This window comes from Trematomus bernacchii, unplaced genomic scaffold (genome assembly GCF_902827165.1).
Source record: "Trematomus bernacchii unplaced genomic scaffold, fTreBer1.1, whole genome shotgun sequence".
Lineage (NCBI taxonomy): Eukaryota > Metazoa > Chordata > Actinopteri > Perciformes > Nototheniidae > Trematomus > Trematomus bernacchii.
In genome coordinates, this window is record NW_022987728.1 from 1,013,136 (window position 1) to 1,035,122 (window position 21,987).

Here is a 21,987-nt window from a genome sequence, read left to right on the forward strand (position 1 = left end):
GAGAGACTTTAATTACAGCTTGCAGGTTTTTAATTTATTTTAAATAATACATTTCACTTAAATAAAAGGTTTCCTGTTGAAGTAAAATCAATAAAACAGAAAGTGGTGTAAAATATAAAAAAATGGCTTTGCTCAGGTGAAGGGGGCGGGGCTAAAGCTTTAAGTTGGAGGTGCGGTGTGTGACGGGAGGGCAGCAGGCAGCAGCAATACCGTTATTGACACGCAGACACAACCTTATGTTTAGTAAAAGACAGATTATTAGGATCTGCTGTTTAAGTTTATGTTAAATATTGTTTTTGTTTTATGTTTGCTGGAAATAAACGTTGAAAAGCAACCGAAACGTCCAGTGGACTGCGAGTCTGACACTGCTTCCCAGCCCCAAGCTCTACATGTAGAACAATAACTTTTGAGGTATCGAGTTACAAGACAAACTTTTTGGGATTTTGGCCACTACACTATAATAAAAGGAATTTTAGATGGCGTGTTCTGATATTATAGTATATATAAAAAATCAAGCAATTCATTTGTATTTTCAGTGTCTGAGTCGCAGCACGGCGGTGGAAATCGTGAACAGCAGTAAAGTCCTGCAGGAGGAGACCAGGATGCTGCTGGATGGAAAACTACTGGTACGCCTCTTCACTTTCATCCTGCTCTCCTCTCTCTTTCATTCAATGCTCCACGTCTCACGTTACAGTTTCTGCCGTCTGTTTATTGTCTTGTTTGCTCTAATTTACCCCGTAAGGACATTTATCTCTCGACTCACAATAGCCCTTTGTGCAGAAGAACAAATAAAATGCACCATTGCAAAAATCATGACATGAAAACAAATCATCTGCTCTCTGCTTTGCTTTTCATCTGCTTCCAATATTTATAACATTTTCAGACTTTCACTTATTTTATCTCATGTCATTCTGAGACATTGAATAGGAGTCTTCTCCTGCTCATGTTCAGGTGTATATCAGTATGTAGTGTCTCTACTTTAAAGAGTCCTCTCCTGCTGATGTTCAGGTGTATATCAGTATGTAGTGTCTCTACTTTAAAGAGTCCTCTCCTGCTGATGTTCATGTGTATATCAGTATGTAGTGTCTCTACTTTAAAGAGTCCTCTCCTGCTGATGTTCAGGTGTATATCAGTATGTAGTGTCCTCTACTTTAAAGAGTCCTCTCCTGCTGATGTTTCATGTGTTATATCAGTATGTAGTGTCTCTACTTTAAAGAGTCCTCTCCTGCTGATGTTCCAGGTGTATATCAGTATGTAGTGTCTCTACTTTAAAGAGTCCTCTCCTGCTGATTGTCAGGGGTATATCAGTATGTAGTGTCTCTACTTTAAAGAGTCCTCTCCTGCTGATGTTCATGTGTATATCAGTATGTAGGTCTCTACTTTAAAGAGTCCTCTCCTGCTGATGTTCAGGTGTATATCAGTATGTAGTTGTCTCTACTTTAAAGAGTCCTCTCCTGCTGATGTTCAGGTGTATATCAGTATGTAGTGTCTCTACTTTAAGAGTCCTCTCCTGCTGATGTTCAGGTGTATATCAGTATGTAGTGTCTCTACTTTTAAAGAGTCCTCTCCTGCTGATGTTCAGGTGTATATCAGTATGTAGTTGTCTCTACTTTAAAGAGTCCTCTCTCTGCTGATGTTCAGGTGTATAACAGTATTGTAGGTCTCTACTTTCTTTAACGAGTCCTCTTCCTGCTGATGTTCAGGTTATATCAGTATGTAGTGTCTCTACTTTAAAGAGTCCTCTCCTGCTGATGTTCAGGTTGTATATCAGTATGTAGTGTCTCTACTTTAAAGAGTCCTCTCCTGCTGATGTTCAGGTGTATATCAGTATGTAGTGGTCTCTACTTTTAAAGAGTCCTCTCCTGTTGATGTTCAGGTGTATATCAGTATGTAGTGTCTCTACTTTAAAGAGTCCTCTCCTGCTGATGTTCAGGTGTATATCAGTATGTTAGTGTCTCTACTTTAAAGAGTCCTCTCCTGTTGATGTTCAGGTGTATATCAGTATGTAGTGTCTCTACTTTAAAGAGTCCTCTCCTGCTGATGTTCAGGTGTATATCAGTATGTAGATGTCTCTACTTTAAAGAGTCCTCTCCTGCTTGATGTTCCGGTGTATATCAGTATGTAGTGTCTCTACTTCTAAAGAGTCCTCTCCTGCTGATGTTCAGGTGTATATCAGTATGTAGTGTCTCTACTTTAAAGAGTCCTCTCCTGCTGATGTTTCAGGTGTATATCAGTATTGTAGTTGTCTCTACTTTAAGAGTCCTCTCCTGCTGATGTTCAGGTGTTATTCAGTATGTAGTGTCTCTACTTTAAAGAGTCCTCTCCTGCTGAGGTTCAGGTGTATATTCAGTATGTAGTGTCTCTACTTTAAAGAGTCCTCTCCTGCTGATGTTCAGGTGTATATAGTATGTAGTGTCTCTACTTTAAAGAGTCCTCTCCTGATGATGTTCAGGTGTATATCAGTATGTAGTGTCTCTACTTTAAAGAGTCCTCTCCTGCTGATGTTCAGGTGTATATCAGTATGTAGTGTCTCTACTTTAAAGAGTCCTCTCCTGCTGGTGTTCAGGTGTATATCAGTATGTAGTGTCTCTACTGTGACATGTCTCCTTGCTTTAATGTCCAATAGAGCAATAGTGTTACATAGTGATGTCACCATGTTACTGAAGTGAACTATAGGGCCTCTTTAACTTCAGGTAATCATTCTATATGTCTTCCCTTCTTGCGATGAGAGATGAAGCGCTGACAAATGAATGAAGATGAGAGACGGATAAATAAACCAGTATTATTAACATAGTAGGCAAATCACAAACCAATTTGAACGACATTTGGCTACGCCTCAACTGCTGACAGAATTATAGGCTAACATATGTTTACTGTTGACAAATCTGTGAATTAGCATAATATACGCCGGGTGTCAAATGTACATCGTCTTGAGCAGATGTTAGCATTTTCAGACGAACAGATGGAGAGTATTTTTCAATAAATGGCAAGCTATGCATTTTCATCCATCCTCATAAACGAAAATCACATTATTACTAGAAATCACGTACAATAACAACGACTAAGGTAATCCCCTACATTCTCTGCCAGTGAGCCTCATACACAGGATGATTTATCAGGAACATTGTTCGATGAATATGCGTGTAATACATATTTTATAGAAATGAAATCTTGATGCATTTTGTTGTCTCTTCCTCAGTCGAAGTCTCCCGAGGAACAGGAGCTGCGGTCGACTCTGAACAGCCTCAGCACCGAGCTCCACAAACTGGACGACATCCACTGGATCTGTCCCTTAATGCAGTGCTCCGAGGAGGTGTGTGTGTGTGTGTGTGTGTGTGTGTGTGTGTGTGTGTGTGTGTGTGTGTGTGTGTGTGTGTGTGTGTGTGTGTGTGTGTGTGTGTGTGTGTGTGTGTGTGTGTGTGTGTGTGTGTGTGTGTGTGTGTGTGTGTGTGTGTGTGTGTGTGTGTGTGTGTGTGTGTGTGTGTGGTGTGTGTGTGTGTGTGTGTTGTGTGTGTGTGTTGTGTGTGTGTTGTGTGTGTGTGTGTGTGTGTGTGTGTGTGTCGCAGCCCAGCCCATCTGCCCTTTCTGACAATAAGCCAAACAAATGTCTCTTGTTGTTGCTTGTAGCTAATGATGTTTGTTGTGTGTGTAGGACTCGGTGAGGGGCAGCAGTAAGAGCAGCAGCAGCATGAAGCTGAAGATCATTCCCAAAGTGAAGAAGGACCGAGAGAAGCTCCACAAGCAGAAGTCCAACAGCTCCCTCTCAGGTAGGACTCCAGAACAGAGCTCTAAATTGACAGCTTCAGTCCCACAAATACATTGGCTCTTGGAGTTACAGCTGTCAAAAACTCCTACATGTGTTATGCAGCACATATAGCAGACTCTAAAGATATCATTCACCAGTCTTCGGTTAGATATTAAAGCCTTTTCTGTGGCATTTTACTTTCACACTGACACAGGTGGAATCATTCCTCAGCCTTTTTTTGGGATTACAAAGTTACAAATCTGAACGATGCCCAGTCTTGATTTCTACTACTAGTTTACAATCTGTCTTTAGATAAACCCTGGTGTTCACCCATGGCAAAAAGCAGCCATCTCTTCGTTCTCACTTGTCAAAAAAGACAATTTTTTTTACTCTTAGGGAGGGAGTTTGAGACAAGTAAGGGATAATGTGCAGCGACGCGGTCATTATGGGGAAAAGAACACCGACAGGCAGATCAGGAGCCCGACGCCCGACGCGAAGCATGAAGGTGTTCTTCATAATGACCAAGTCGCTGCACATTATCCCGCTTATTACACGGCCACATTCTCAACAAAGTAACGATATGACTCCCACTATTAATTGAAATGCTTTTATGGATTTAGAAAATGATTTTATTGATTTAAAAAATAGTTGTATGTATTGATTTAAATTGACATGCATCCGCTAAGGAAAATAGTCCGTTGTTACCGTTTGAACAAAAAAAAACGTAGCAACGCAACGGCAGGAAGGCGGAGCTTTTTGATTAATTTTAATGTTTAATTTTAATGTTTATTTTATTATCTTTTCTTTTTAATGACTAATTTTAAATGCCATTTTCATAATGTCTTCCATTTTTGTAAAGCACTTTGAATTGCCTTGTGTTGAAAGGTGCTATATAAATAAACTTGCCTTGCCTTGCCTTGCCTTGATTACAGATTTGAAAACATCGTTGCTTGCTTTAAAAGTAGCACAATTCATGATGTCAAACCTTGGAAAGTATCTAGATATCCCTGCCCTAATGCCAAAGTAACTGGCAACTGAATATGTGTCGCCGTTTGATGTCTATGTCTGGACCGCTGCGTAAAAAGGAGGGTTTCTGCCCCGTTACTTCTCCGCTGTTTTCTTGTCGCTCTTGTCTTGTCAGTTAGAAAAGCAAACTGCATGCACCGGACTTGTTTGTGCAGATGTGAGCGTCCTTAACAACGGTCAATAAGTCCTTGACAGCGGTCTGTCTGTTCTGGATTAACAACGTGTCACGTGTTCTAAATTGACCAATCAGAATCGAGTATTCAACTAAGCCATGTAATAATGCAGAATAAACACTTCCTTAGCGGGAAAAAGACTCCCTGCCAACACCAACATCAAGAGTGTATTGATTCACACTCACATGGTGTTTCAAGCAGGATATAGCAAATAAGATGTCATATATCTCAATAACATAGTATGATCTTGGTGTCATTCTTCTCTTCCTCAAAATGTCCGGCCCTGACTCGCAGCAGCTCAGCATTAACATTCCTCTCTCCCCCCCCCCCTGCAGGAAATTGGGAAATCAAAGGTGGGGCAGTTGAAGCTGACTCCTCGGGCAACTGAAGTCCTTCAAGAGGTGCTTAACACGTGACACCCAGGGGTGAGGAGCACCCTCCTGTCCTCCTGTCCTCTTACTGCGACACCCAGTGGCCTGACTAGAGGTGCGAGGAAGGAAAGGAACACCATCTTCCCAACTTTTAACGCTTCTTCCTCCCTGATTCTGTCTCCTCCACTCTGCAGGGAGGACTTCTGTTTCCTCTCTTTCTTATTTGTGGGGAACCTGGATTTGCGTCGCATTGCTCCACCAATCAGCGCTCAGCTTTTGGTTTTGTTTGGAATTCACGTGACCAGCAGGAAATCAAACTACGGACGAGGGGAGGCGTGAAATGAAAGCGATTCAAGATTCTCACATACGTTGGTTTTTTTCGTTGACAAAGAATTGTGTTTACGTGGTGCTCTCCTTGCATGTCGAGTGCAGCCATATTGTTTTATTTCTATCAGTTGTTACAATCTTCTAATTCCTTTTCCTCTCTAACTTTGAATAGTTTTCTTCGCGTTTGATTATTTCATCTCGAGACTTTCGAAGAGTATTTATTTCTTGTTGCTACTGCCATGAGAACTCAAAACGGCAACAAGCTGAACAAACATCTCAACCTTATCGTCTACTGAACTGGGGAATATCTTAAATGTTGCAACAAAAAATGTACTGAGGAATGTACTTGTGTGGACTTGTATTACAAACTGCTGTTGTGGTTCTAAAGTGGTTCTTAATAGGCTGTCGTCTGACTTGTGTGATCCGAGGCTTACTTTTAATGAGTCATTTCATCTGGAAATCAGCCTTATGAATATATGATTATCAAAGTTACTCATGTGGGTGTCAAAACATTGGTTTTTAAAAGAACATTTTCCAGTCCAGTACCAGGTGAAATGACCATTTTATGGAAAAGGTGTTTACAGGAGGAGGAAGCATCAAGGACTCAGTATAATTCTCCTACTTTGCCATACTCCTGATTGTATATGTAAAAAAAAAATGATTTTGCCTCGTCTGTGGTTAAAAGCTATTATTATTATTATTAATATATTATCTATTTTTTTGTATATCTTATTTTCAAAATGGAACAATTTGTGGCTTTGCTGCTTCCCCCTTTTGACAAACTCCTTGTGCATATAATCAAAAACAATTACTGCTGTTGTGTCCCTGCATGAATACTTAGCCTTCCTTCGCCTCACAGTGTTGGCCTGAAGTTGCCTCAAAATAGTGACATTAATATTCGTTTTGCCAGCAGCGTGAATATTTATTTTGACGCACCACATGAAATGGGTTTTACATAACACTTCTTCAGAGGGAAAAACAAACCTAATTCCCTGCCAATACTTTACTGTAACCACCATCAAGAGTGTATTGATTCACACTCACGTGGTTTTTTTTAAGCAGGATATAGCAAATAAGATGTCATATATATCAATAACATAGTATGATCTTGGTTTCATTTGCCGCTGTTTGGCTTTAGAGGAGACTCCTTCCCAGGTTTTACAGGAGGAATGGTCAGACATTTTAGGATTGTTTTCATTATTTGCTGTCTTAACAGAAGATACATCTCTGTGCACTCAGTAAAGACAACCCAGTACCTTAGCTTAGCCTAGCCTAGCTTAGCTTAGTGTAGTTTAGCTTATTGTAGCTTAGCTTACCTTAACTTAGCTTAGCTTAGCTTAGTGTAGCTTAGTTAACATTAGCTTAGCAGACTATTGGACACAATTCTACAATACACCTTCCAGTAAATCCCAAAATGTTTAATGTACCTTATTAACTACTGAATAACTGCTGTTAGAAAAATGTGTGTACTAACAAACGTTTTAGAAGCTAGCATATTTAAAATGAGCAGCAAGAGTCCAATATGTTAGCCAGTTGCTTATTCAACAGTTGTTTTATTTGACTATGAATGTAAATACACACATAAAGTAGACTATAGACAAGTGTGTAATTATTAGCTTTTTAACTATTTGCATTATCGTTGATGGCATCAGGCTAGCTGTTTCCAGAGTTTACTAATAAGCTAAGCTAAATGCTACATGAAAGGAGCTCCATACTGATTGGACAGAGAATCATTTTGAATAATTCTTTTATTTAATACAGCAAAAATGTAAATGACCTAAAATGTATGAACAAACAAGGCTGTAAACTGGTGAAGGATTATTTTCCCATTCACAGAAAGGGTTAGTGCTTGATTTCTCAGTTATTTACATGTTTTTTAATCAAACTAACCCATGCTAACTCTTGAGTAGGGTTACTGTGAGGCGTTGTAGATGTGCAGCTCTGGTAGGACTGTGCTCCTGTATCCATAGTGTGCCGGCTTTACGCTCTACACCTTAGAGGCTTTAGTGGTGTTGTGCCAAGTTTGTACCGAGTTCAGTGGGTTATGAGACATACAAGGTGTGCGTGAGAGTGCGTGAGCTTCAGATGCGAACGTTGTTGTATGTCGTACATTTCAAAGTTTACTGTATCTTGCCTTGCACTTTACGAAGAAGCAAACTTAATGGGGAAAAAAGACATTAGTGTGCATGTGTGCGTGTGTGTGTTTAAGATTTTGAGTGTTTACAAGTGTTTTTTTAATTGATTTCATGAGAAAATCTTTAATTTATGATAAATGTATACGGACAAAAGTGTGTTGATACAATGTAATATATCTAACCAAACGTAAAAAAGAATGATAAATATATAGTGGTTGTAAAATGACTCCCACAGCAGCTTGAATCTCCCAATGTTATTACATGTGTCATTCCAATGCCATTGAAATGTCTTTCCAATGTCACACCAATTGGTATTGAAATAGAATTGTAAAAATGTCACCAATATTAAGGTTATTTTAACTTCAAGCCAAAGTTTTTTGAATTATCCTGTGAAGTTACAGACTATTAATGAATTGTTTACACAAAAAGAAATGTCATACTCAGCTTTGAGTTGTTTAGCCAACATTTGGGTAACTTTTTGTGTATAATTTTCAAATTGTAGGAAGTCTAACTTATGCTTTCATGAGCATTTTTTGTGCTGAAAACGAAGCAAAATTGCGTCCACTTCTGGGAACACATACTTGTGTTAACCATTTTTGGGATAAAATAATGTGTTGCCTACGTTTCATGGTCTTTTAACCAAGGATTTCATAGTTTTTCTTTAAAAAGCATCATTGTTTTTAATTAATGTTCATTTTTTTCATACAGCAAAATGTCATTTTTGACTGAAACTCTTCCAGGGAGTTAAACAGAGCTGACAAACTGAAGAAAAAAAAACACAGATTGCAAACACGCCACCATGTTTGTGCAACAGTATTCCATATAGACGACATTTGTGAACGCACCCCTGATCTGAACAGCCTACATATTGATCTATTGAGACTGTGTGCGCAACGCTGGACTAGATGTTGCACGAACCTTGTACGTTGCGAGGTGTTTTATTGTGTTATCGTGTGCAGTGTGTAACAAAGACAAAGTCAGCGCAACCCTTTGGAGATTAAATGACTTATTGAAGTGTGAAACTGGTGTCCTTTGGCGTTAATGTGTCCATGATGATGATGTTTTAAAGGGGACCTATCGTGCAAAATGCACTTTTTGATGTCTTTTATACATAAATATGTGTCCCCGGTGTGTCAGGGAACTCACGCAGCGTCAGAAAATAAAACCCTCTCTCTTTTCCTCCGTACCCAAATCTCTAAAAACGGATTTGATCCAGATTTGCGTCCGATATGACGTCAAATCTGAAATGCGGACCCACAGCCCTATCAGAAACGTTGCTATCGGAAACAATGCCCGACTGTTTTGGACGTAATATGGTCGGTGTTTACATTAGCATCGCTAACACTCAGAGCTAACCTGTACTGGAGAGCATGTGTGTGAAGAAGCAGGAAATAAAAAGGAACTCACCTTGAGGTATAACCGGCAAGAGAGAAAGCCTTTGAGCTCCATACTGTTTCAGAAATAATCCTTGATCTAATAATACTTGTGTTTCATCACCGCAGCATTTTAGACGGTCTGCCAGGTCCCGCATGAGCCGCTAAGGCTCCGCCCCCTCTTATTTATTATTTTTTTCAGTTAAAAAAAATGGTCATTCTCAAGAGAGACCTGTTTATACCCAAAATCAGCACTTTTGGAACAGGAAGTGAAATAGAGGGATATGAGGCATGGCTAGAATGGGTGATCTGTTTGGTATTTTGAGCAAAACACTTCATAGACATGTTTTTTTATATATTTTTTATATATCTGAGACCTATGCTATTGCCTAGAAATAGCATGATATGTGACCTTTAACTCTTAAAAGGTATGGTCACAACACAGTTTAACTAAGTCAATCAATGATATTCTGCACATTTCAGGTGTTAAGAAGTGCTTGAATTTAATTTTTTTCTTTCCTCTTCCACATGAACCTGCTGTGCTTTAGTTGTATTTATTTGTCTTGCAGGTGGAGATACAAGTCAAGGTGTTAGTGTGCTTCAAAAGTGTCAAAGCGTCTTATCCCTAAGAGCCTAAAGGTAAAATGTTGTATAGCTTTTCTCGATTTTCGGTACTCAAAGGTTTCTTACTGCATCTTCTTTCACTCCCTTTTATGAATTTAAAACGTACACCGCAAGACTTCTGTTAACCATCAAGTATAAATCAGTCTTTAAATGATTATTAAAGCACTTTATTTGATAGGTAGTGAGGTGTTGAGGCTATATTCTCCATCTTTGTAGAACTAACATTGCTATTTCTTGCCTGTAGTAAAGCTGATGAGTAGGTTGTGTTTGCATATAAACAATAGGCTTATATTAATAAAAGCCATGCGTGGAAATAACATTTAAGCATGACTCATAAGCTCAAGGCTAACTGTTTTGTTTATAGAGACAACCAATTACAGCAGTGGATGCTCAAATGACTCATTAGGCCGTTAACTGAATCATTAATCTTGATTTTTCTCCTTAAAACACGGTGGACGTGTGCTGGATAACAAGTCTTGTTGTTCCATTCCTCTGGTGTTTCGTTTGCTTTAGACAAACACGTAAAAAAAGATTGTCATACTGTAAAATTAGTTTTTCTTTACATGCTATTACCTTTTTTCCAACACACTATACCATGACTTTTCAATGTTTAATGGTTTCAGGCAACAGCAAAAAAACAGGATAGTATGTCGACATTTTCCCCCCAAAAAATTACTTATGTCGAAAATATGCAAAAAAACAATATAGTATGTCGAATATATGCCAAAAAAACACAAAGTATAGTATTTCGAAAATATGCAAAATAACTACAAAGTATAGTATGTCAAAAATATCCCCAAAAAAACGGCATAGTTGAACAAAAATCATCCTAAAGTTCTAGTCTTTACTTTAGAAGTTGTTTCCAGGTTAGAACCTTCAATTTATTATTTGTATATGTCGTATACTGTATAAAATGAAAAAGGACCCAGTGTGTTTGTCAACCAAAGACGTAATTCAATTATTTGTGGAAGACCATCACCCCTGAATTAATTTAATGAAGGTGAAAGATTATAAGGGGCCTTATTTTTTTTACGAGACAGCAGGTGTGGTACATTTCACTTGGATCTGTATCCCCCAAAAGTCTCATGATATCAGAAAGTGAACAATTAATTTGCTTTATTACAAAAATGTGTTTCAATTATCCGCTAATGCACAACACATCTCATGTTCATTATTTCTTTGTTTTTCAGCAGAGTTACTCCAGTTCTGGCATGTCTTCGTATCCTTCCCCCTCCTCCTGCCTCCTCTGCTCCTCCAGCTTCTTCTTCTCCTCCTCCGCCCTCTTCCTCTCCTCGCTCACCTTCTTCATCTCCTCCTCCACCTCCTTCCTCTTTAAGTTTTGGATCTCTTCATCCTCGTTCTTCTTCAGCTCCTCCTTGACCTTCTCCTTCTGTGTTTGGTTCTGTTTCGTGTCGTAGGCCCACTCTTCGTCCGAGTCGCTGATGTCGTCGTCTTCGATATCGTAGTTTTGCTCCTGGTTCTCCGTGGTTTCGATGAAGGAGTCGTCAATGGGCTCTGGGTCTGGTTTGTAGTTTGGGTCTTCTAGTTTTCCCCAGGCCACTTTGTCGGCCTTACGGAGGATCACCTCCACTTTGGAGGGGACCATGTTGACTGAACTCTGCTTCACATTCACCACCTAGGAGGGAAGAGGGGAGAGACTTTAATGTAGGATACTGAGTAGACTTTGCTAGGTATTCAATCTTGAAAATCTTTGTCTGTGGAATAAGATAACTACTCTCATTATATAAAGGTTAAACAATGTCATAGTAAAGTAAGTCATAAGTAGAAAAACACAATATAGTATGTCGAAAAGGTCAGAAAAAAATGACTTCCTTTGTTTGAGAAAAAACGACATAGTGTGTCGCAGTTTTTCCGAAAGAAATGACATAGTATATATAGTATGTCGAAAAAAGAAAAAAAATACGACATAGTATAAACTGTCGGAAATATGCAAAAAACAACATAATACGTATGTACGTCGGAAATATCGGAAAAAATGACCTTTTTTTTTTTTTTTAAACGACATAGTATAATAGTGTGTCGTTATAAAAAGTCTTGGTAAAAAAATATATCAAGTCATAGTATTTCACCAATAAGTAAATCATCTTGAAAACATATATGTGTATTAGCTGAGGCAGATGTTTGCAGACAGTCATCAGATACTCACGCCCCAGAAGCGAAAGTCTTTCTTGAAGATCTTATTGTTCTCAAACTGGATTTGACATGAGAGCTAAAGAGGGGGGAAAAAAGAGCGGGAAAAATTAAATAAGCAAAAACAACAAAGTGCATTTTCGGTATTTAAAGATGAATGTATGGTTTATTACTTAATGGTTACAGATTAAGTCAGCTCATACAATCTTTCCTTCTAAGATGGTACTACAGAAATAGACTAGAGTACTACAAACATGTACTTTAGTATTTGAGTCAATGTGTGAAAACTCACCACAGTCCGGTTTGCTTCTATGCTGCTGAACTTTGGGTTTGCGTTTTTTGCGTAAATCGTAACGATGACATTATCTCCGGTCTGGTGCCAGTCGTACCGACACGCCACCTTCTTCTTGTCCTGCAAACACACACAATATCATTTAAAATAGATTATTGTTGCTTTGAGAAGAACTGGAGCATCAGTAGGAACTCCTCATGGAGAAATCAATAATCAATGCCACTTAAATGTGTTAAAAACCATCATTACAAAAAGAGACTGTGTTCAATGAGCACTATTGCAATCTGGCATTCTGGGACATTGTGGTTCACAACGTGAGACTTATAGCCGTTTTTTTAAACAATATTAAGTTACTTTTCACTTCTTTAAATGTGCTTGAGCCCACTAATATCAACGTTTCTTCATTATAATTCAACCTCACCATCAAATGACAACTTCTAAAATACCATGAAGTTGAATCAACAGCCCTCAGAAACACTTAAACAAAAAGTAAATATTTAAAGCCTTCAGAAAGCTATAAGGCTGTTTCTTTAAACTGCTTTGTTTTAGCTTTGAATCATAAATAATGAAAGTTTTTTCTCCTGTTCAAGCTTGTTTTTGTCAGACCAAATAGAAAGCTCCAGAAGAAAAAAGCCAAGCTGTGCTCACCAATCTTCACATGACAAAGGGTGATTTTACAGCTGTTTTGTTGGCTTTGTCCTTTCCAGCTAAATGTCCTTATTACTGTGAACCATGTCCTTTTGTTCAGCCCGTCATGTGTTTTCCCCCGGGGGGTGTACCTGCTTGGGGACCCAGCAGTGGACCCCTGTGGAGCAGCCCTTCTGGTCCAGGAAAGCATTGAAATCTATTGTCCTTATGCAGCAGCAGTTCCAGTACTTATACCTAAACAACAACAACAACAACAACAACATAAACACATCGTCACAGTAACAGGATTCAAAAGCAACGCTGACTGACAGTTATGTGATGATTCAAATCAACAAGAAGCAGTTTGACCTGAGAAAATGAAGAGATACGTGCAATGTAAATGGCTCTTTGAAAAGCAATGATGAAATACTATGTAATAAAAAAATCAGTTGGAGCTTGTTTTACTTCTAAAGTCTCCTACTGATGTCCCAGATTTGTTTTTAAAGAGGCCCTATTATGCTTTTTTGGGGTTTTCACTTCCCTGTAGTGTGTTATATAGTTTTTAGTGCATGTAAATGGTCTGCAGAGGCTAAAATCCCCAAGTTGCTAGTCCTTTGTTTACTTCCTGAACATAATATCATCACTTTGTAACACTCACGCTTCTATTAGCTAGCGCTCCAACACATTGTACGTGATAGGCTAAGGGGCGGGACATCGCTGAGCGGTTGACCAATGACAACAGAGCTAGCCAGCTAACCAATCAGAGCAGACTGGGCTCTGGTTTCAGACAGAGGGTGAAAAGAGGTGCTGCAGCACAGGCAGTATGAGAAACATAAAGAGCTTTTTGAACATTAAAGCATGGAGACATGTAGAGACACTACATACTGATATACACCTGAACATCAGCAGGAGAGGACTCTTTAAAGTAGAGACACTACATACTGATATACACCTGAACATCAGCAGGAGAGGACTCTTTAAAGTAGAGACACTACATACTGATATACACCTGAACATCAGCAGGAGAGGACTCTTTAAAGTAGAGACACTACATACTGATATACACCTGAACATCAGCAGGAGAGGACTCTTTAAAGTAGAGACACTACATACTGACATACACCTGAACATCAGCAGGAGAGGACTCTTTAAAGTAGAGACACTACATACTGATATACACCTGAACATCAGCAGGAGAGGACTCTTTAAAGTAGAGACACTACATACTGATATACACCTGAACATCAGCAGGAGAGGACTCTTTAAAGTAGAGACACTACATACTGATATACACCTGAACATCAGCAGGAGAGGACTCTTTAAAGTAGAGACACTACATACTGATATACACCTGAACATCAGCAGGAGAGGACTCTTTAAAGTAGAGACACTACATACTGATATACACCTGAACATCAGCAGGAGAGGACTCTTTAAAGTAGAGACACTACATACTGATATACACCTGAACATCAGCAGGAGAGGACTCTTTAAAGTAGAGACACTACATACTGATATACACCTGAACATCAGCAGGAGAGGACTCTTTAAAGTAGAGACACTACATACTGATATACACCTGAACATCAGCAGGAGAGGACTCTTTAAAGTAGAGACACTACATACTGATATACACCTGAACATCAGCAGGAGAGGACTCTTTAAAGTAGAGACACTACATACTGATATACATCTGAACATCAGCAGGAGAGGACTCTTTAAAGTAGAGACACTACATACTGATATACACCTGAACATCAGCAGGAGAGGACTCTTTAAAGTAGAGACACTACATACTGATATACACCTGAACACCAGCAGGAGAGGACTCTTTAAAGTAGAGACACTACATACTGATATACACCTGAACATCAGCAGGAGAGGACTCTTTAAAGTAGAGACACTACATACTGATATACACCTGAACATCAGCAGGAGAGGACTCTTTAAAGTAGAGACACTACATACTGATATACACCTGAACATCAGCAGGAGAGGACTCTTTAAAGTAGAGACACTACATACTGATATACACCTGAACATCAGCAGGAGAGGACTCTTTAAAGTAGAGACACTACATACTGATATACACCTGAACATCAGCAGGAGAGGACTCTTTAAAGTAGAGACACTACATACTGATATACACCTGAACATCATCAGGAGAGGACTCTTTAAAGTAGAGACACTACATACTGATATACACCTGAACATCAGCAGGAGAGGACTCTTTAAAGTAGAGACACTACATACTGATATACACCTGAACATCATCAGGAGAGGACTCTTTAAAGTAGAGACACTACATACTGATATACACCTGAACATCAGCAGGAGAGGACTCTTTAAAGTAGAGACACTACATACTGATATACACCTGAACATCAGCAGGAGAGGACTCTTTAAAGTAGAGACACTACATACTGATATACACCTGAACATCAGCAGGAGAGGACTCTTTAAAGTAGAGACACTACATACTGATATACACCTGAACATCAGCAGGAGAGGACTCTTTAAAGTAGAGACACTACATACTGATATACACCTGAACATCAGCAGGAGAGGACTCTTTAAAGTAGAGACACTACATACTGATATACACCTGAACATCAGCAGGAGAGGACTCTTTAAAGTAGAGACACTACATACTGATATACACCTGAACGTCTTTTTTTTGCTTACATGGCCCTCAGTTTTGTTTCCCTCTTTGCAAAAGCATTCTAATTGTTAAGATTGTAATTAAGATTTTGTTAAAGTGGATTGTGTAAAATGCTTTTTTTTATATCTGGAATAAAGATATGGAAACATGTGATGTGTTTCTTACCCCTCGTGGAAGACAGGGACTCCAGGATGGTGGGTGCAGACCTCTTTGTTGGTCTCTGGGCCCTGAAAGGCCTGGACACACACACACACACACACACACACACACACACACACACACACACACACACACACACACACACACACACACACACACACACACACACCACACACCACACCCACACACACAAGCAGATGATCAATACCATGGAACAGATTTCCGTTTCTCCTCACGCCTCGGCTCATCAGTCACACCTTAAGGTCAGCAGTCAAGCGTGTTGTTTCTTTGACTGCAGGGTTTCTCAACATAACGGTCGGGAGCCTGAAGGGAGTCATTCGTTTAGCAGAAATGGTCAAAAAAGAAGGTCACAGGAAGAGTCCCTTTATTTGAAAGATTTCCTGAAGATGATTACACTTAAATATGATGCATTTTTTCCAAGCATAAGATCATATTGTTGCCTATTTACGCCTAAGATTTGATAATTTTCAGGGGTTATTTTATAGACATAGGACAATAAAGAGTAGGCAAGAACAAGATAGAAAAGGGATACAATTAATTAAAAGGTCATACATGTTGTTATCTACTGTGTCCACTAGATGGAGCTCTTAATAAGCTTTATAACACAAGTACAGGACTGAGTAGCTTCTGTGTGTGTGTGTGTGTGTGTGTGTGTGTGTGTGTGTGTGTGTGTGTGTGTGTGTGTGTGTGTGTGTGTGTGTGTGTGTGTGTGTGTGAGTGTGTGTGTGTGTGGGTGCGTGCGTGCGTGCGTGCGTGTGTGATGATGAATTTGTCTGCTTTTGCTGATGTGAGATAGTCGACTATTTCGGGCCACAGAAGTCGCCACCACACACACACACACACACACACATGAATGGAGAACTAATGAATACACACTCACTGTTTTACACCCTGCGTTCTTGCAGCGCGTCCCGGGCATCACCGTCTGACTCTCTGACAAGAGAAAGACAAGAAGAGAGGAAAGATAAGGAAACACTCACTGCAGAAATATCCTTTTATCAGACTCCACTTGAAGTTTCACTTTCCTAAAGAACAAGTGGAGAATATCTCGACACATGTCAAATGCAAAATCCATTTGTTTCAAGGTTCTCTCTGAAATCCATATTTCTATTTGTCATATTGACGTTGATTTCAACATTTGGTTTAAGGCCTTTTCAACCCAATTGGACACAGAAATGTCTTGAGGAGCTGACAGATATATAAACGTACACACTAACGCATAAGAAAACAGAAACTAAGCATGTATCAGAAATATAAAAAACACTGTTATCATACACACTTATGAATAATAACCCCTAACAAGTCAGAGGACTGTTATATAAATGCATACATTTAGACTAATGCACACACACACTGCCAAAACAAATGATGTTCTTATGAAGTGAACTGTAATGTGACTGAAGTTGATTAGTTTAAAAAAAATGTTGGGGGGATATAAAGTGTTTTTTCAGCTGCAGCAATTTGCTTTTTTTGTGTTTTACATACTGTACACTGAGTTTGTCAATACTTGCTTTGGACAAGCAATAGATGGACCAGCAACACATAGGAGAAATAGATGGAATAATAAGGTTGTTTTACATCTGAAAGCCTTTCCATTAACACACACTCACTCACTCACACACACACACACACACACACACACACACACACACACACACACACACACACACACACACGCACGCACTCACACTCTTACCTTTCTTCTGGTACTCGGCCTTGGTGCTGAGGTCCAGTTTCTCCAGAGCCTGAGCCAGGGATGCAGACACTTGGTGGGGCAGCTTCAACCTGGCCTCGTCTGAACTGCACACACACACACACACACACACACACACACACACACACACACACACACACACACACACACACACACACACACACACACATACACACACACACACACATACACACACACACACACACACACACACACATACACACACACACACACACATAAAATAAAACACGTTAACACATGGCTGAGAAAGGGAACACATGTTCAGAGACACACACAGACACATCAGCACAGGACCAATGCAATAGATGATTTCTCCCAGGTGATATCTGGTGTCTGTCTGTCTGTCTGTCTGTCTGTCTGTCTGTCTGTGTGTGTGTGTGTGTGTGTGTCCCACCTGGGCCGCTCCTTCTCCAGCTTCTCTTTAGACTTGGGTCCCTGGTAGATGATCTCCTGGCAGCTGCTGTGCTTCATCTCTCCTTTCTCTGAGGAAACCTCCGGCAGCAGAGGCTCCTGGGGCTTCACGTTGCTATGGCGACCGCGGGTGCAACCCTGCGTGTAAATACAAAGCAAACACCTCAGTTCAGTCTGAATCTGAAACACGTTCATTTAGCTTTTTATTGGAAGTTAATTTAAGTAACTGTATCATTTATAATCCTCCAAAGGGGAACATTACAGTAGCTAGCTACCCTAGTGCAACAGTTCCTATAGTTACAATACATACTAAATCAATATATAACTGATATATACATACAAGTAGTTCTTTACCTAAAGGGTTTTACCAAATAAAAACAGTCGTCAGGTACCTGATCATACTGGGCACTTTTTTTTACTTAAAGGTGGGGTAGGTAATTTTGGAGAAACCGGCTCCAGTGCGCTAGAATTTGAAAATACACAGCCGGAGAAAATCTGCCACTTCCTTACAGAGCCCCTCCTCCAACACACACAGGAACGCGCACATGACCAATGAGGGCACGAGATAAGTTTGTGCACAGATGGAAGGCTGACAGGCAGGTAGGCCATCCAGTTATTTTAGCCGGGCCGGCTCAGATGATTGGTCGTGCTTTTTACAGTACTACGGCTTCCACAGATGATATTTATTTATGGATTTTTGTCAAAGCACTTCAGATATTCATTGCTATCGGGATGTTAAGAGCATTCCATGGAATATAACAAAAAGTGTGTCTCGAGCCGGTTTCTCAAACTTACCTACCCCACCTTTAATGTTTAACTTTTTTTAACTTTAATTAAATTGGATAGTTTTTTTCAAGACATTGATGCATTTTATGTGCAAGCATCACTTCAGATGGTAAAAGGTAGAGCTAGTTCTTATCGAGGCATTGTCTTTCTTAATTGTTGTTGCCAGAGTTTTGATTTTAGGTCTAACTTAACTATGCCTGAATATAAAGCATTTCAATAGTTTGAAGACATTTTCTTTGAAAGTTCCCGAATATGCATCTACACTTAAAGGGTGAAACCTCAAATGTTTGCACACGATTGTTTATGCCTTTATGTGTAAGCATCACTTTATTGTTGCAGCTGGTACATGTGGTGCTGATTTAGTCACGAAACTCACAACAAAACGACTAAAATCCCTTTTTTTATTATTCAGGTTGACCCTAAACTCTGACTACAAACCCGCGTGATAGATCTAACATGACTACGCCATGACAATAAAGAGTTTGAATTATCTAAAAAACGTGTCTTTGAGTCTTCTTTGACCAGTGGCGAGCCGTCAGGGCCCTGTAGGCCCTCTGTGAGGGCCTAAGATATTCTAAAAAATAATATATTTTTTTTAAATATATATTTTTTTAATATTATTTTTGTTATATTTTTCATTAGTTTTACCAAAATAACTTGATTTAATTGTATTTGAAATAACATTTCCAAAGAAATAAATCCTTCGAATCTGCCTGTTCAGTCTCTGTTGAATGTGAAGGGTTACATGAAAGAAGCTCGTCTGGCCCTCTCTGCGATTCACAGAGGGCCCGCTATAGTAACTGAACGAGAGAGTAATGTCACATGACAGTACAATTGACCAATCATATCTTCCCTCTAAATGGGTGGGTTTTATTATCGCGGAGTTTATGACAAGTTCCGCCCGCTGTGAAACTGTTCTTGTTTCCATAGCAACAACAACTTCCTGTCAACAGCTTGAACTCGCCTTCAAAATAAAAGCATGCCAAATTACACTTAAGACATACAACTGCAACGAAAGTAACAAACACAATGCAATATCATTTTCAATGTCAAAGAACACAAATTGGGTTCCCAGGTGTTGTTTTGTGTGGTAGAGGGTCGCTGTCATTGATGCGTTTTGCACCCTGGGCCGTTGTTTTGATATTCCGCTGAAGTATACGCTGTGACGTAATAACTCTTTTTTTTTTCTTTTTTTCGAGGGAATTGGTGGGGGTCAGAGGGCCTAGGTATAAAGCTCACGGCTCGCCACTGTCTTTGACAAATGAATTAAACTAATAGCACTTAAAACTAACTATGAATCCATATAGCAGCCTTTCAAAATCATTTCAAGGTTTGATTATTTAATTAAAATGGTGATTTACAGATTAAATACTCAAGTAGTTTATCAAGTTCTTTGGAAACTAACTTCCTCTTGTCTCTTAATATTTCCTCCACTATTTTAAAATATGATGTTTGATCGGATTTATATTTAGCGAGTGTTTGACCCGGAGCTGGTTTACCTTAATGGCGAGGAACTCAGAGAAGTCTGTCGTCCTTTTCTTACAGCACGACCATCCCTGCAGAAGGACAAACAAACAAACAAACAAACAAACAAACAAACAAATTATGTTTGTATCAGGCTTAACAAAAGTGTTGTTGTTTATTTGTCTGTTTTTTCGAGTGTTACCTTCAGAGCGTCGTGGAAGATGGGAACACCTGGATGGAAGACGCAGGAATCTATTGGAGGAAAAAGGAAAAGGGTCAGTCTGTATTTAGACACACACACACACACACACACACACACACACACACACACACACACACACACACACACACACACACACACACACACACACACACACACACACACACACACACACACACACACACACACACACACACACACACACACACACACACACACACACACACACTCAGCAGGGTGTGTCAGCTGTTCACAGAGGTCACTAGGGAGCGCCCCATAAAAGGAAGAGGGTAGCTACAAACGCTCTGAGGCTTCCACACACACACATGGCCTCTTATACTGTACATACTGGACTGGACTCACACACACACACACACACACACACACACACACACACACACACACAGCAGATATTACAATAAGGTAACATATTTGTTGATGTCTCGGGCTTGGCGAATAAACCCAGACCCTAAATCTGGTTTCCTTTCCACCTGTTGTGCTCTGTTAAAGTCAGTTTCTCTGCTCACTCCCACTGCATGTGTTCGGTGTTTTCTTTAACATTTTGACACATTTAAACCCACATTTTAGCATTAATGAGTCATTTAGCACATACACAAACCTATACATGTGCTCCCAAAAGTGTTATTTCAAAGTAAAAGCACACAAAAACCCAGTCAACGCCTAAAATATTGGTAGTGCTTCCATACACACAAGGCCTGTTACACTGTACAAGCTATGCTCACACTCTCTCACACTCTCACACACACACACACACACACACACACACACACACACACACACACACACACACACACACACACACACACACACACACACACACACACACACACACACACACACACACACACACCATTTATTACAATAAGGTTGCATCTTTTTTGATGTCACACACTCAGTTTATCCTGGCTTGGCAACAAACCCGAGTCTAAATCTGGTCCACCTGTTGGGGTCTGTAAGAGAGAGTTTAACACTCAAAGTGATCTGTGCCCACATGTATTTTGTGTTTTCTTTAACAACTTTTCGAATTTAAACCCACAATTTTAACAACATTGTGTGATTTCAGACCTATACAAATGGTAAAAAAGTAATAATTTCAAAATAAAAGCACACAAAAACCCAATCCTAGACTAAAATATTGGTAGTGGTGGTTTGGGAAAATGCTTAGTTTCAAATAATAATGTTTTTAACTTGCACATGTGGTGTATTCTTGAACTGTGACAGGGTTTGAATGTTCTATTTTAGCCCAAAAGTTACAAATATGTGTAAAATGAACCTCATTTAAGGACAATCCAAGAAAATCTGTTCACCACCGGCACTTATACACCTACTTATTTCAGGCTTTTATGCCCTTTAACACCTAAATATGAATCCAATCCTCAAACAAAATGGACTGGACTTAAAGTTAAAGTTAAAGTGAATCAGGGTCTCACCCTCTTTGTTCTTGGCGCCGTCATACTTCAGTCCGCAGCCTTTGTTGTAGCAGAGCAGAGCCATGTTGGCCTGTTGGATTCTGGGATGTCTTCACAGATTAAAATCCTCTCTTATTGTCCTGTCTCCTGCTCTTAATGCTTTGAGGACTTCCAGAAGTTTCTCAGGACAGAAAGGAAAGGTCCAGATCTTCTCCTGGAGAGAGCAGAAAGAAAGAGGGGGTCTCTCTCTCTCTC

At 39.6% G+C, this 21,987-nt stretch overlaps 2 protein-coding genes across 2 annotated transcripts; one reads left to right on the forward strand and one right to left on the reverse strand.

The window, feature by feature from the left end:
- Window positions 1–536: 536 nt before the first annotated feature.
- LOC117494602 (diacylglycerol kinase delta-like) lies at window positions 537–8,799 on the forward strand (the record flags this gene model as incomplete). Its single annotated transcript, XM_034145532.1, is given in 4 exon segments — window positions 537–626; window positions 3,200–3,313; window positions 3,653–3,767; window positions 5,280–8,799. Coding segments are annotated over 4 exon segments (372 nt in total), but the record flags the coding sequence as incomplete, so codon positions are not given.
- A 1,725-nt stretch (window positions 8,800–10,524) lies between these two features.
- On the reverse strand, window positions 10,525–21,987 carry zgc:92429 (uncharacterized protein LOC445063 homolog). The gene is made up of 11 exons (XM_034145533.1): window positions 21,754–21,987; window positions 20,285–20,334; window positions 20,118–20,174; window positions 17,816–17,970; window positions 17,383–17,486; window positions 16,567–16,619; window positions 15,672–15,742; window positions 12,997–13,099; window positions 12,218–12,337; window positions 11,942–12,004; window positions 10,525–11,410 (listed from the first exon to the last, which is right to left on the reverse strand). Exons 1-11 carry the CDS (start codon window positions 21,815–21,817, stop codon window positions 10,970–10,972), a joined length of 1,281 nt encoding a protein of 426 aa, XP_034001424.1. The 5' UTR covers window positions 21,818–21,987; the 3' UTR covers window positions 10,525–10,969.